This window comes from Trachinotus anak, unplaced genomic scaffold (genome assembly GCF_046630095.1).
Source record: "Trachinotus anak isolate AG129_WGS33_773 ecotype Australia unplaced genomic scaffold, CSIRO_AGI_Tana_v1 ptg000032l, whole genome shotgun sequence".
In the NCBI taxonomy this organism is placed as follows: Eukaryota; Metazoa; Chordata; class Actinopteri; order Carangiformes; family Carangidae; genus Trachinotus; species Trachinotus anak.
Window position 1 is genome coordinate 20,442,086 of NW_027273883.1, and position 15,419 is coordinate 20,457,504.

Here is a 15,419-nt window from a genome sequence, read left to right on the forward strand (position 1 = left end):
GTTAAAGGAAATACAGAGAATAATAATCAATAATACCACTGGCATAAAAAAGGGTAGAGATAATTCTGCCAATGGTCTCATTTACACTAATTACATCACAGAAGACACTTAATGTGTTTGTGTATGGTTTATTGATGAAAATAATGCCACCCATAGAACCTCACAGGAGTCTTTCTGTTTCAACAGAAACAAATTAAAAGAGGAAACCAGATGCACTGACAGGCCAACACGGAATCACACCAACCTTGGAAGCAGAGATTTAGTGATGAGCGCTGAGATTTGACTGGAAGAGTTTCCTTCATCTCTTCCTTCTGCTGCCCTTCCTCCCTCCTCTCTTCTATCTTTCTTTTCCGATGTCTTCTTATAGTCATCAGGACTATCACCATTTTGGACCAGCAGGACAAGACTGAGTTCAGACAGCACCCTCAAAACAAACACAGACCACTCCACTGTAACATACACATAGAGAAACAAAGATAGGATTAACATAGTATACAAAATAATACTGAGTGACATTCAACAACTGCATAACATCCCGATGATTGCTTTAGAAATGATTTAAATTAAGATTGAATTGATCTAGAGATAGCAATGCTGCCTATGACAAAATATAAAAATCAAACCTTAAGATGTAACACAGCTTAAAACTAAGGGAAACAGATGTTCAATGGCCATGTTTTGACCCGCCCCATGTATGCATATTACTGACTTTTCCTTCTAGGACTGTTAATAAATAACCACAAAAATGAACATCATAAATGTCACATCAAATACATAGTATAACTAATAAAATTAAATATACATTATACAACACAATGTGTATGGACATGAGAATACCTACACATATACAAAAATAGAATGGCTCAATGGAGGACTCAATGTTACAAACTGTTTTAGAACAACATAGTGTGACATGATACCAACTAACAAACAGTATTAATGGCCCACACAAAACAAGGCCACAATTTTACCCTGAGAAACTGGTTCCACAAACAGCCTGTACCCACAGAAACCAAGTAATGACTCACTGAGGGTCCACACCAAAACACTGCTGTGGATAATTATGACACTTTTCACTAGACACACAATTCAGTAATGCAGAATTTTTTATGACCTTTAACATTCAAGGTTAGCCTCTCCTGATTGCTATCTCCCTTCTTCTGCCATCCCATACCACTACACATCTTTCTTCATCTATTTACTATCTTCCTAATATGCATATATCTATGGATGTATGTACAGTGTATATATTTTATTCAGATTTTTTTGCACTTTTTCCTTTGTTTGATAACAGACAGAAAACAAGGGTTAAGAAATTGGAGTATGATATGCAACAAATGCAAATGTTATTGTGGTTGTGGGGCAGGCACTTAAATAATCTGGCTACCAGTCTCTCACTATCTTACTAAACTTGTCCCCTCTCCTCCATTCTCTCCTATTTGCTGTCCTCTCTTCTCCTCCGCCCTCAGTCTGACATTTCCTTGTATTTTCACATCTCCTGTGTCTCATTTCTTTGTCTCTCTTCCGGCTCTCAAAAATGACCCACCACCTCTCTTACCATTTCTGCTGAAAGCCAGTGTTGTCAGAGGAGGCAGGATGGCATCCACAACCTTCAAGAGACATAAGTGGACCACACAACATTACACATGTTACACTTTACTGATTCTTTACCTTATACAATACTTTGTAAGAGTCTGATTAACTACAGTAGTAAAGCAATGCTAAAATCAGGCAGAATGAATTATAACTTCATGTTATATGATAGCTTCAGATAATGTCTCAGTGCCATGGACATGAAACATTTCAGGCAGAAACACGCAGAAATTATGTAGCAGTAGAAAATTATATTTATATTTACTCATTAGGCAGACACTTTTATCCAAAGTGACTTACAATTGAGTGACAACACTAAAGCTTCAGAGCAGTAGGAGACCTTAGTGTAAGTACTAAGTACTACAACTATTCAATAAGTGGAAGGAGATCAGGAAAAGAAATGCATACTAAGTGCTAGTTAGACATGTTTGGGTGTTAGATAAAATTATTGTGCAGAAAATGTACCAGCAAAACTATTGCCAATCTGCTGAAGGCTTTTCTTTACTCTCTAAAAGTTCATATTCAATCTTACCATTGAAGATGAACAATATAAATATTATCAATAGTTTAATTTGGTCCCATGTTCTCTCATTTGAAAGAAAAGTTTATCAATAAAAGCAATCTCTGTCTTTCCTCTGAAAACATGCTTAATATACAGCAAAACTGAAAACAGATATATTTTTAGATTAGAATGAATAGAAGATACTGTGCTGTATTAATTCAGTGGGCATCAACCACACAGACCACTGTCAGAGGATCAGATTACTATGGAAATACACTGTTGACTGATTTCTTTGATCACACGCACGCACACACACTTAGAAGTGCGCATGTACACACACACACTCACAAACACATACACAAATGCACCTCTGCAACTTTCAAAGCCTTTATTTAGGCATGAATCTGTATTGCATGAATTTGCATGATTACTAATATTACCATAGAAACAACACTAATGCTGAGTGAGTGTGTGTGAGGTCATTACATTGAAGGCAGAGAAAGAAAAGTACAAAGGATGCTGTCCACCACTTAATGGTCTGTGTATTAATATCACAACCATCAAAAGACTGAATGGAGTGTGTGTTTATGTGTGTGTGTATGAGGGTGGAGGCTTGGTGCAGTTTCTCTGAACTGTTATCTGTGGGTGACATGTCCCTCCACGTTCTGAAATCCCTTGTCTTCATTTTTCTTACATAGTAGTCTCTTCTGCCTATTGTACAGTGGTGCATAAAAATCGCCAGAATTGCAACTAAAGATTAATTTCATTGTTTGCTTTACAGTCACTAAATAAATAGTAAAATACTATTTTATCTGTATTCTTACATGACTAAAAAAGACGCAATGTTGTATACACTTTATTTTACCCTTTTTACCATTTGCAAATCAGAGGCAACAGCTGGTCTTTTGAAATTCAACTTCTGTTACTGGTAAACAAACCTCATGTGCACTTTGTTAATTAGGCAGTGGATAGAACTATATGGTTTTTAACATACCTGCTGTACTGAAGCTATTGTATATCATTAATTTAACAACAAATTGGTTATTGTTAGTAAGCAACTCCTGGATAGAGTCAGTAGTATATACTGGTGCTCATATCTTAGCCTTTCTAGAGAACTGATTGGTTGCCAGACTGAGTTCAAGAGAGGATGCTGCTATTCTCTATTCATCTGTAATAAACAAGTTAATTTACTCAATTTATCCTTGTTTGATAGGAGTGTAGGTGCAACTACCCGTTGGTTTTGCTTGTAACTAGTCTGGTATTGTACTGTATGCATATGTATCATATCAGAATTTAGTGCTTTTATTTATAAAATTCCTATTGTTTGTTCTGAATTGCTAAATATGCTCACATAACCCAAAAGGTGTGCAATAAAATCATACACAGTGACTGAAATGAATTTGAACCTATATTTGTTTACATTTGTTAGTTAAGACTTTAAAATGTCTGTGTAGCCTATAAAGTATTTTTTAACCATTTTTCAAATATTACAGTTCAATCCCAACTTAAATCAACAAAGACACAGTCAATTCCTGATTATGCCTTCTTGGTTTGTAGTGTGACAGTGGCTTATTTAAAAAAAATAAACAAACAAAACAAAAAAAAACATTGTAGTGGCAAAACCTACTGCCAACTTTACTCTGTGATAGGGATTCAGAGATGCATACTAACTCAAACTTGAGTGTGTCTCCTTGTCCAGATGGCAATAAAAGTTAATCTGAGCTGGCTGGTGGTAATTAAAGTGTCTTCCTGTGTTATTGACTCTCAGCAGCAGCAAGACTCCTCTTTGCTCCTTTCCTCGATTCCTCATCTTTTTTTCCTTTTCTCTCCCTCAATCCTGTCTGCTTCCTGCTGCTCTCCACTTCCATATGTCAATAGTCATTAAACACAATCTCACTGCCCCATCACATGCGCGCGCACACACACACACACACACACACACACACACACACACACACACACACACACACACGCACACACTGATCTGATGAGGCTCTCTTAGTTCAATAGTTGATTAGTGTCTTGCCTAATAGCCCACAAGTTGACCCTATGTCCTCTGATCACTAATAGACAGGTTTAGCAGACTGGAAAATACGCAGTGAAATGGACAAAAATGGGAGATATTTATGGAGACATGAGCATTAACCTGACAGTTTTTATAGTGCTCTGTGAGCATTCTATCACAACAAATCAACTCATGCATTACTTGAGTTATTCTAAGAATACCAGGATGATGACAGGTTGTCTCCAAAGTCCCGTCATAGGTAATGTTCTGATGTTGAATATCACAGGATACCTGTCCTATATTTCTTTTAAACTTTTAAACTCAGCAGATAATCAGTCAGTCAGACAAACAGACAAGTACCCAGTTACACTAAAACAGACAGACAGACAAACGTTCACAGTTAACAGTCTGTAACATGTAGAGAGACAGTGAGTCAGACAGGAAGTCAGCTGTGTACTCGCTTGTGTGCATACTTACAGCACTATGATGTGGAGTGATGAGAGCATGGTGCAGACTCAGCACTTCCACAATGGACAGAGAAGTCCTAATCAACTCCTCACATACTGCTGCACCTAAAGGGAATCAAATATCATTCAGCTCTACTGAATCATCCCCTCAACAAAAGTGGAGGATGACCTACAGGCTGCCCAGATACTGAATCCCCTGTACTGATGCCTGGGTGTATTCCATTTGTGAGCTTGTGCTGGAGTATGGTTGATATTATAACCCCCTCAGCTCCTCCAGAGGCAGTGCACTGTGGCTGACCCTCTACTCTGAACTTGCCTTATGCAAAACATATTTGACATTCAATGCTACATCTCTCTCTTCAAGGATGTATCTATCTATTTCCCTTATCTTCCACATATGAATATCATTTCTTATGATCCAAATGTGAAAGGCACTTAAGAGTAGCCTTCACAAATAAACATAAAGTTGTTAAAGGGTATGGCTTTTTACAAAGTCACAATTTATCAGCTATCGAGGCCTCATTCATTACTTTGTCCTAATTAGATCAGGTAAACAAAATGTACCATAAAATTTCAGTTCTGAGGCAAAAACAGCAGATGTAGTACAATTGAGACCATAAAAGCATCAGCTAGTATAATATGATTGAATGAATAATGAACAGAATCATTGAATATAAGAAAAACACAATGCTAATCACATTAACCCTATAATGCCAAATGCATCGAATTTGATACAAGCATTTCTGAGATCTATTGCATCACCTTATGGTAAAAACTTCACTCAAAACCCTCTTGTGTCCAATCTGATACTTGTCTTCCAACCCCTGGTGGATACCTTTATCACTACAACAATTCAAACACAGTACATGGGACAATCCAAGTTGGCCACCTTCAGATAGTTCCCAACTCACTGGATCAAGGTAAAGAAAATTGCATTTCCAGTGACATTTTTTTTTTAATTTTTAGTAATATTCTAACATGAACACTTAATCTGTTGAAGCAAGTTATAATTACATAATTTTTGTTTAATGCATTTTAGTATGTAGTAAAATCGTGTATAAAATTTGGAAAAACCTATATGCAAATAATTTTTTGTAATTTTTTTTTTTCAAATTTTGTGAAAGGGCCAAATAAAGGTTCCAGATTCAAGAAATCAGAATTTTCTGTCCATTATTTCTGGGGTCAGGCATTACAGGGTTAAAAGTGAATGCAAATTATAGTTTGTTAAAAGAAATTACATAATAGGTAAATATTTAAAGTGTATTTTAAGTGCTATATTTGTAGCAAATTAAAGAGTAACTCACCCACAGCGCTGGCAAGATTTGTTTCATTGGACTCTACAGAGGTGATATAGCTCTGGGAAAGAGGGTGTGTAGAAATGATATCAATTAAAAACTTCAGTGCTTGATCAAGATAATTTTACTGTACTGTAACTAGTGAATGTTTTTTTTTTAGTCATGCACTGCTGTGTGTCTGTCACCTGCAAAATATTTAAGGACTGCAATGGAAATAAGTACTTTTTTTTATGTTATCCTAATTGTCTTAATCGATTAAACTTGTTGGTATGTTTTAACATGTCAAAAAAATTCAGGTTCAAAATGTCCTGGTACATCCTTGTTTTAACAGTGCTATCAGTTTGTAAAACAATCACTCTAATTTGGAGACAGACAAGAAGTCAAAGTTACCAAACACTTACCAGCAGCAATCCAATTTGAGCCAAAAACTCTTCAGTTACAATTTGAGATCGAAAGACCTGTGAGAAGACAGAGTCAGTCACACTGTCAAACAGAGATGAGGTGATGGGACAACTAAGCGACATAGTAAAAAGAAACAGAAAAGAGCAATGTTACATTATTGTCTTGAACATTTACACAAATTTAAATGGTGAATCAAATTATTATGTTTGTTAACAGGCCAACACACCTGGCCTTCAATGAAAGGACTAAAAATGAGTGGTTAATTAAATAATTGACTTGCAAAATAGATGGGCAAGGCTATGTTCAATGCTAGGTGTTGGTAATTTATGAAAAATTTTGTATGGATAACCTTGCAAACAATAATGGAAGAACATTAAAATATTCTTTCCTTCCTATTCCTTTTGGCCCTAGTTACCTGTGATGAAAGAAGTTCCAGTACTACTGAAACGGTAGGCAAAGTGTGTTTAAGCTGTCTGCTCTGAGCTGTAGATGGGTGTCTTCTCCCGATCACATCTCTCAATGCACTCAAGATATCCTCTAGAGAAAGGATAGGAGACAAGGGGATTTGAGATGAAAATAGAGAGCTAATTGGGTATGTACAAACATAAACCATATTTGACAATTTTAAAGTTTAAAAAATGTAAACTTCCAGCAAAACATTTTTCCAGCTGAAATTCTTTGAATGGTTTTACAGAATCATAAAAATACAGATGCACAATCGTGCAGAGGATTATTTCGTGTGGGTGTATCTGTTTGTACCCAGGATCAGTGGTGCAGTGCTACTCAGATATACTATCAATAAGTCCAGACACTGAGACAGGTATCCTGATTGACTGGGGTTCTCTCTCAGAGGTGTGGCTTTACGCAAGTCTCTCTCCAGGTACAAGACAAGTCTAGAAAGAAAGAGAAACACATGCATTGTATGTTACAAAGTAAAAACAAAACTTATTTTCAGATCTGTATGTAATATTACTACTACATTTATGTTTCAAGGATTAAGGATTTTTTTCACCCTGGCTGCTTTTAGTGTTTCATTGTATTATACTGCTCCACTCATTGTGATGCAGACATATTAGCAGTGTTATTGTAGTCAGTGACCAATAAAATTTTGACAGGTTGCATAAAAAAGACTGTGCAAGGAGACTGGGCAAGAGGGAGACAGGCAGACAGGCCCTGAGTTTGAGAACATTTTTATTCTCATCAGACTGCGTGTATTGAACAATAATCAATAACATTCTATTCACAACTTCAGAGCAGAGCAGAAAGGTTACCACTGTTAACTGATATTCATTACTGACACACAGACACCGACACGTGTGTAACAGGACACACACAAGCACAAGCAAGAATGAATGCAGACCCATGCAGTGAGATTCAGAGAGGTCACATTTGTCAACAAATATTGATTCTAAGATTTAGAGTGGCAATTGTGCAGCGGGTTTGGGGATTGTGAATTCAGTACTTTTCCTCATAATGTTGCATATAAGATTATTCTCCAAGGTTGTGGTTAAATGGTATCTGACACAGCTACTGTTACTATTTTAGGGATCCAGTGCATTTCATTTTTCCAATTTTCCATTACCATCACGCGGGTCTGTGCAAATAAAAAAAACTGTAATGCAAAAAAAAAAAATAAAATAAAATAAAAAAATAAATAAGAATAAAGGCAAGACAAATCCTTTAGTAGCTCATATTAATGTTCACTTCCAGTGTAACATTAAGCCTGCATTTGAGACAGACATGCAAATTACTAGTTTAAGTTTGTCTTATCTTAATACACCATTTAATCACACACCTGTTTCAAAAGATTGTAGAGAGTGACCTTGGCAAGATCTTAGTAATCAACAGTCAGAGTCAAATAAATGACCCTAGTTGTTAATGTTGCTAACTGCATGTTATAGGTGTTAAATACAACTTTATAATTAATAATGACAACCCAAATTGAACAACGAGAACCACAAAACACATGATGAGGTAGCAAAGAGGGATTTCACACAGATTAAGTATTGTAAGTATCAAAAAATGTTAAGGCCATTCAGTTCCAGTTCCACACAGGTCTGCTACATGAATAATTTCAATTATATGCATTTGTTTCAGAAAGTGTTCAGACCTCTTCACTTTTCCAAACTTTATTTTGTTGTAGATTTAATTCTAAATGAATAAAAATACCTTTATTCCCATCAAGTTACAGTTAATAATCTATAATGACAAAGTGAAAAATATATTTTGAAATTTTTGCAAATGTATTAAAGATTGAAAACTGAAATCTCTCACAAACCAAAGTATTCAGAGCCTTTGCTGTGGAACTACAAACTGTGGTCAGGTGCATCCCCTGTTCTTTAATTATCTATGAGACCTGTCTAGAACTTGACTGGAGTCCATCTGTGGCAAACTGATCTGTGCTACCACAATTCACACTGCATGTCAGGACAAAAACCAAGCCATGAAGCCCAAGGAACTCTCTGTAGACCTCTGTTATAAAATTGTGGTGAGGCTTTGATCAGAGCAGGAATATAAAACCCTTTAGAAAGCTCTGAGTGTTCCAGGAGCACAGTGGACTAAATAATTGTGAAATGGAGTAGGACTGGAACCACCAAGACTCTTCCTAGAGTTGACCCTCTAGCCAAACTGAGTAATCAAACAAGAAGCGCCTTGGTCAGGGAGGTAACCAAGAACCCAATGGCCACTCTAATAGAGCCTTCTCTGCATTGATGAGAGAACCCGCTAGAAAGACAACCATTTCAGAGAATGCTGGAGTGGTTTCAGGAGAAGACAGTCCTTGAGTGGTCTAGCCAAAGGCCATGGGCTTAAACTCCGTTGAACATCTATGGAGAAACCTGAAGATGGAAGTTCAGAGACACTTCAACACTTAACACAATGTTTACTGAATGAGATGTCAGCATATTAGACAGCCTTGCAATTTCAGATGCCGAAATTCACTAACATAAACTCTGATGTGGTTGCAGATCAATTCGCAAACCAATTGCAAATGTGTCTAAACCTGTTCCACATAGAAGGAGCAAGTGTGGAGTCAGTTTTGCAGACATTTGGTCATAAACGGTGAGAACTGTGACCTGTTTATGGAGCTAGAAACAAAGGTAAGGAAAGTCATTGCAATTCACCCTCAGGGACGCGATGTCTACCATATTTCATGGCAATCCATCTGATTGTTGAGAAATTTCACTCAACCTCATGGTGGTGTTAATGTAACCTTTTAGTTTTCATTTGGTTCAAGATATAAACACATAAGCACAAAAGTCTGCATTTCTAATTACCTCACCAGCCACAAACATAATTATTTCTAATACAAAATGCTTATTAGTCTACCTTTCCATCTACTGCACATGAAGTCTGTCTGAATAGCCGTTGACCAGTCTGTCTCTCTACCTTACTCTATGCCTGCTTTGTGTCTTTCTGCCTATTTGTCTCCCTACTAGACTTCTGCCTGTGTGTTCCTCTGTTAGTCTTGCAGTCATTTTTCCAGATTGCAAAACAGAGACAAACTTGCCACCTCTCTGTCAGTCACTGTGGGAGACTCACAAAGTAGTCACACACAACTGACCTACAAGTGGCCCGCTCTGTGTGTGTGTGACTGTGTCTGTTGAAAGCCATCTCACTCCACTCCCAATGGCAATCTTGACACTTCCACAGCGAGGCCTGCACAAGTTTATCTCATACAGGCAAAAACAAATACACAAACACACACATTTTTTCACACCACTGAGGAGCTAATTAAACACTATGTGTCTGGGTGAGAACAGGACTGAGGGAAAGACGCATGTGTCTGTGCGTGTGGTTGAATCATCCAGAGTGCTTGGTGGGAGAGAGACAGGCAGGTCAACTCTGACAGCTCTAACACAGTGAACAGAGCAAGAGCAAGTGAGAGGAGAGAGATGAAGTGTATGTGTGTGAGAGCGAAAGACAGGCAAAGGAAAAGAGTTGAGGAGGAAGTGAGAAATAAAAACACCTTAATTCTGTTTTAGGGTTATGTGTAAAAGAAGGTTGTGTTAAGGCTCTTATTCAGAGAGAATAGTCCAGTAACAAAGATCCTAAATGAGGTAATCTTGCTGCCTACCTTTCCACTTATTGCCACATACTATTTCTGTAACCCAGTTCTAGAGGATATACTATGATTTGTATAAAGAATGTATCATTCTTCATGGTATAGTGTTTAGGCAGTTAGTGTATCAGGAAGTAATGTACTGTAATATTTTTATAATAAAAGGAAATGACCCAAGAATGTGACAACAGATGACAGTCAAACTGCAAATTTGGAAACAAAATAAAAAAGATACTTTATTTTGTTTCTTGTTGATATTCCAAAATATTTCTGAACACACTGCCAACTCCAATCCTCACAAACAAATAGTTTTAAATATTTCCAGCTAAGACTAAGTCCTTTATTTTCTTTGTCCTTTAAATTATGGTGTCAGTAAACACCATACTAGCAAGTTAATTTATAATGCATAATGACATGCTCAAGGACACATACTTTTGTCAGATGTTAAAGGTCCAATATAATACACTTTTTTATTTTAAGTTTTTCTATCCATAAGATTTAATTGTGGCTTTAAGTACCAAAGACCATCTCAGTGTAGTTTTATATCTCCTCTCTCACACTTTTCTCTGGAGCTCTAGCAAGAAAAAGGTGTTTTGTGTCTGTAACTGTTTTCTGAGTGACGCATTAGCCAGACCAACCACAGGTATCACAACCTACTGTTGTAGCTTGGTAAAACTCACCAGTAAATGCACATGGAAATAGTCAGTCAGTGCTGAAATTAGCTGAACAGACAGTCAATCAAATTTGGACTAAAATGCTCCAGCTGGATTTGGAGTGGAGCTATACACTGGAGCCTTGGGCCTGGCTCTGGTGAAAACCCTTGGATCATCTAGTGGGATCAGCATGACTGTCCAATGCAGGTGTGGCAGAGCACACTGCCCCTGCCTCCAGCTCACTCTCTTCGGCTGCTAGACTCTCCAGACAGACCGATACAGTGCCAGTGTGTGTTGAGGGCAGCCAGGGGAGCATGCATAGCCTTACAATACAGAGACCATTGGGGACACCATGGAGGTGGGCGATTGAGAAGCCGGGAGAACAGGAGTGGAATATGGCATGAAGGAAAAGGTGCACTTCTGTCACCACCACACCGTGCAGAGTTTTGAATGGGATCAATTGGGACTGCCGACAAGAGACCAGCCATGACAATAAGGCAAATGTATGGAAGGAACGTCTACTTTTGGCAGCATGGCAGCTGCATATATGGGGAAGTTATGGTGGAAATATGTTTTGCCTAGGCAGCAGATATGGAGACAAAGTTGCCCAGAAGTCAGCAAGTTGTGAGTAAGCAAGTTTGCAGTCCACACACACAGCCATATTAATAGCTGGTTTCCAATCAAGTGTAACTCATAAAACAACACAACTGATAAAACTGAAAACCTGCAAGATAAATGTCATCCAACGATCGGTAGAAGACTACTGTTAAAATGATTAAAAGCTGGAAAGATTGTTGGAGAGGCCAAATAAAACACTAATAAGAGTGCTTAATTGAGATTGAATAAAAATATAGGAGTTCCAGTTTCTGGGGGCATAGCTGGGGAGGGTGACTGTTTTGTTGAGACATTTCAAAATTTCAGAAGTCCTGATGGTTTGTTTTAAGGCACAGTTTCTGAATAGGTGCTGTGTGCATTTCTCTGTGGATCGAGCGTTTTGATACTAGCACCTAAAGCTACTTTATAAGACATGGAAAGCTCATTTTTGACAATATGAAATGTGAACACACTAAATACCCAAACCCCAAAGAATTGGTATTTATTATGGAATTGGAACTGATGGGTTTATAGCTTAAATTCTTTGTGTAAAATTATTTAAAACAACACCTTTAATGACACCAGGTATGCCACCGATCATGATTTGCTGATTTTCATTAAAAATATGTGATCAGTAGATCGGAATTATTGCTTCTAGTCACCAACCACCTTAACACTGATCACCTCTGATGTCTGCTGCTGTCTAGTGTAGTCCCACCTCCCACCTTGTGAATTTCCCGACTGTGGGACTAATAAAGGCGATCTTATCTTATCTTGCGCTGGCGTGCAACAGGTCATGAAAACAAAACATGTTGGCCATGTATAACGTTTACAAAGTGTGTGACACTGATATAATGTAAGTGGATTTAGAATTTGGCAACATCTCGTCGGGAGGCGGCAAAAAAACAAAAAACAAAAACTAAGTTACATTGATCCAATTTTTTTCTCTCATTTGCACATCATGTAAATGACGTCATGTCACTGTGTTGGTTGGTGTAGGCACTCTTTCTACTTTGTGCTGGCATCTGCTGCTGAGAAGGTCTCCTCTCTCACTCTCAGAGGTGGTGGGAGATGAGGAGGGAGGCAGGGGGTAGTTTGACAACAGGTCTCCCCATTGGTGCGGGGGAATCTATCAAATGCTGCACTTCTGTGTCTGTATAGTATAAGTATTAACCATGCAATTGATGGAAAGATTTCATTTTTTATGATTTAACTGATAACTTTGCATGAACGAAGGTAAGAAAGGTCAGGGTTTAGATGACAGTTGTGCAATTTTTTGAAGTTTGCATTAGTGTAATAATCAGGTTCTCTTGTCAGATGATGGATTTGCTCCTTGGGAGTTTTTTCTACTGCTCTGTTGAACAAAGTAAAAGCATGTTATTGACTGAATAAGGATGACTTTTGTTGTCCTTTGATCAGGTTACACTGCCACCTATTGTAGTTCCCAACCGCAAAAAAACCAAAAAAGATCCGTACCGGCCATGGATTGGCCCTCTCATTCACAGATGATCAGTATCGGTATTGTCGGAAAAAAAAGGTGATCAGGGCATCCCTAAATGACACTACCTGTGACTTATTGTCAGCTGCCAAGGAGCAGTTTTAAGCGAAAGGTAATAAAGTCGTGTATTCGGATTGTCAGTTTATTTTTACCAGCTGTGAAGATTGGGCTGGTATTGTATTCACCTTGTGAGTCTATGTGGGTGTGTGTGTCTTCATCATGGCAACACATGGTCCATAAAGACACCAACTGTGGTGGGACCTAACAGAGAGGAGGTTTTGAGGACTTTGGCAGGTGTTTACTGTATATGTCTGTCTGTCTGTGGACAGATTTTTGTTGTCACTGTGATAACATCACAACCATGCAAGATACAGTCACGAAATTTTCCAGGTGTACTCAACACATTGTGGCTGGTGTGATCCTATCGCTGGCCTCTAGTTGGTGAGTAAAAACAATTATCCAAAAACATTAATGGTAATGTCAATTAATGCCACTCCAACTAACCTTACCCTTACTCTTTTATGGAATAGTTAATCTGGCAGCTCCCATGTGTAAAATGTGAGACAGCCAAAGCAGCGAAAGAAGAAAGGAGTCTGAGAATGTTTTCTTTTTCAATAAAAAAGAAAAAAGAAAACAGGAAAAACTTAGAAGAAAAAAAAGAGAGGAAAAAATAGAAAGGAAGAGAGGAGACAAGCGGAGAGACGGTTATGAGGATCCATATGTCAGTAATCTAGGACATAGTTTTCAAACTGAAATACCAACTGGTCATAAATTACCAGGGGAACTGGGTGTCATGCATATGCATCTGATTATATGAGCAATGCACATTCACAGCTGCACTGCAAGTTAGAGTGGGGTGAAACACAGGACAACCAGCTCTAATGAACCATTTGAAGTTCCAGTTAAGTTACAACATGCGGCAGCATAAACTGAATGTCCAGGGTGCATACATTTATATTATCATTCCCACGGCTGCTGTGCTAGTTAACGCAAAGGTTATGTAGAGTACAACCGCCTGCCAACAACCCCAGGCAGAATTTTTCTGAAGGAAGTCTCCCTTCTAAAAGCAGTCTGCTTTAAATAACAGATAACTGTGTTGGATATGATTTATTTGCTTCAAGATAAATCATTCTACGCATAATCTGTATGGCCAAATTTGTTGGTTTGATAATCTAATAAAATTTTAACTCAATTTGTTGTATAACATGTCCAAACAAAGATAAATGTGATAATCATGCTTTTTTTCTCTGTCCACGCTGCTCTCTGTCCAAGCTGCTCTCCCAAAATGCTTGTTGTTGTTCCTGACTTCTTCCATTTAAGAATTATGGAGGCCACTGTGCTCTTGAGAACCTTCAATGCAGGTTGTAGCCTTCCCCAGATCTGTGCCTCAACACAATGCTCTGCAGGCAGTTCCTCCCACCTCATGGTTTGGTGTTTGCTCTGCTATGCCATCTGTGAGACCTTATATAGACAGGTGTGTTTGCCTTTTCAAATCATGTCCAACCAATTGAATTCACCACAGGTGGACTCCACTCAAGGTGTAGAAAGATCTCAAAGATAATCAAGAGAAATGGAAGGAACCTGAGTTAAATTTCAAGTGTCATAGCAAATGGTTTGAATACTTGACTTACTTGTCATTGTGATATTTCAGTTTTTCCTTTTTAATAAATTTGCAAAATAAAAAAAAAAATCTCTTTTTGCTTTGGCATTGTGGGGTATTGATTGTAGATTGATGAAGGAACAAAATGTTTTTTTTGGCATAAGGCCACAGCAACAAAATGTGAAAAAATTGAAAGTGTCTGAATCCTTTCCAAATGCACTGTACACCAATTTAATTATGTAGATTAGTATTCGTGGAAATTAGTACAAATGCCAATTTCTTTAAAATTTACAATTTCAATAAAACAAAAACTTGGAGCACAATTTTGGATTTGGCTCACCGCACTATATACTGAAGAGGGAATTAAATTTTAGCCACAGTGTAGCTGGATAAGAGAACATACAGGGAACAGCTAAATAATTAAAGGGGAATCCCAGCCTGATATGGAATTGACAAATTCTATTTGTTCTCTGACAGTTTAGTCTATTTGTGAGAAACTGCATTCTAGAGAAACAAATTATCCAGTGGTCGGACAGACTGAGTGGGGTTATAATCTTCGCTGGTCCAAATCTCTGTACAGTTAGTCAGTATGGCGGTGCACTAAGCTATATGGTAAGATAACAGTTAAACAGACACATCATCCTCAAGCAGTGTTGCAGTGTTATTACTGTATTACTGTGTTATTACCGACAGTACAGTTAAAAGGAGTATAACTCTTTAATCAACAAAATGAAAAAATATTTAAAACTT

General features: G+C 37.8%; 1 protein-coding gene across 5 annotated transcripts in view; it reads right to left on the minus strand.

Moving 5' to 3' along the window:
• ulk4 (unc-51 like kinase 4) overlaps window positions 1–15,419 on the minus strand; it is an 86,553-nt gene that overhangs the window by 32,148 nt on the left and 38,986 nt on the right. For all 5 annotated transcript variants that reach the window (XR_011686701.1, XM_071469673.1, XM_071469677.1 and 2 more), the window contains 7 exons: window positions 7,024–7,157; window positions 6,680–6,801; window positions 6,264–6,320; window positions 5,872–5,923; window positions 4,578–4,672; window positions 1,559–1,610; window positions 245–449 (listed from right to left, as the gene is read on the minus strand). Coding sequence is in view for 4 of the 5 variants with exons in the window: in XM_071469673.1 (XP_071325774.1) it covers window positions 245–449; window positions 1,559–1,610; window positions 4,578–4,672; window positions 5,872–5,923; window positions 6,264–6,320; window positions 6,680–6,801; window positions 7,024–7,157 (717 nt within the window). In the remaining variant the exon portion in view is untranslated. The remainder of the gene's footprint in view (window positions 1–244; window positions 450–1,558; window positions 1,611–4,577; window positions 4,673–5,871; window positions 5,924–6,263; window positions 6,321–6,679; window positions 6,802–7,023; window positions 7,158–15,419) is intronic.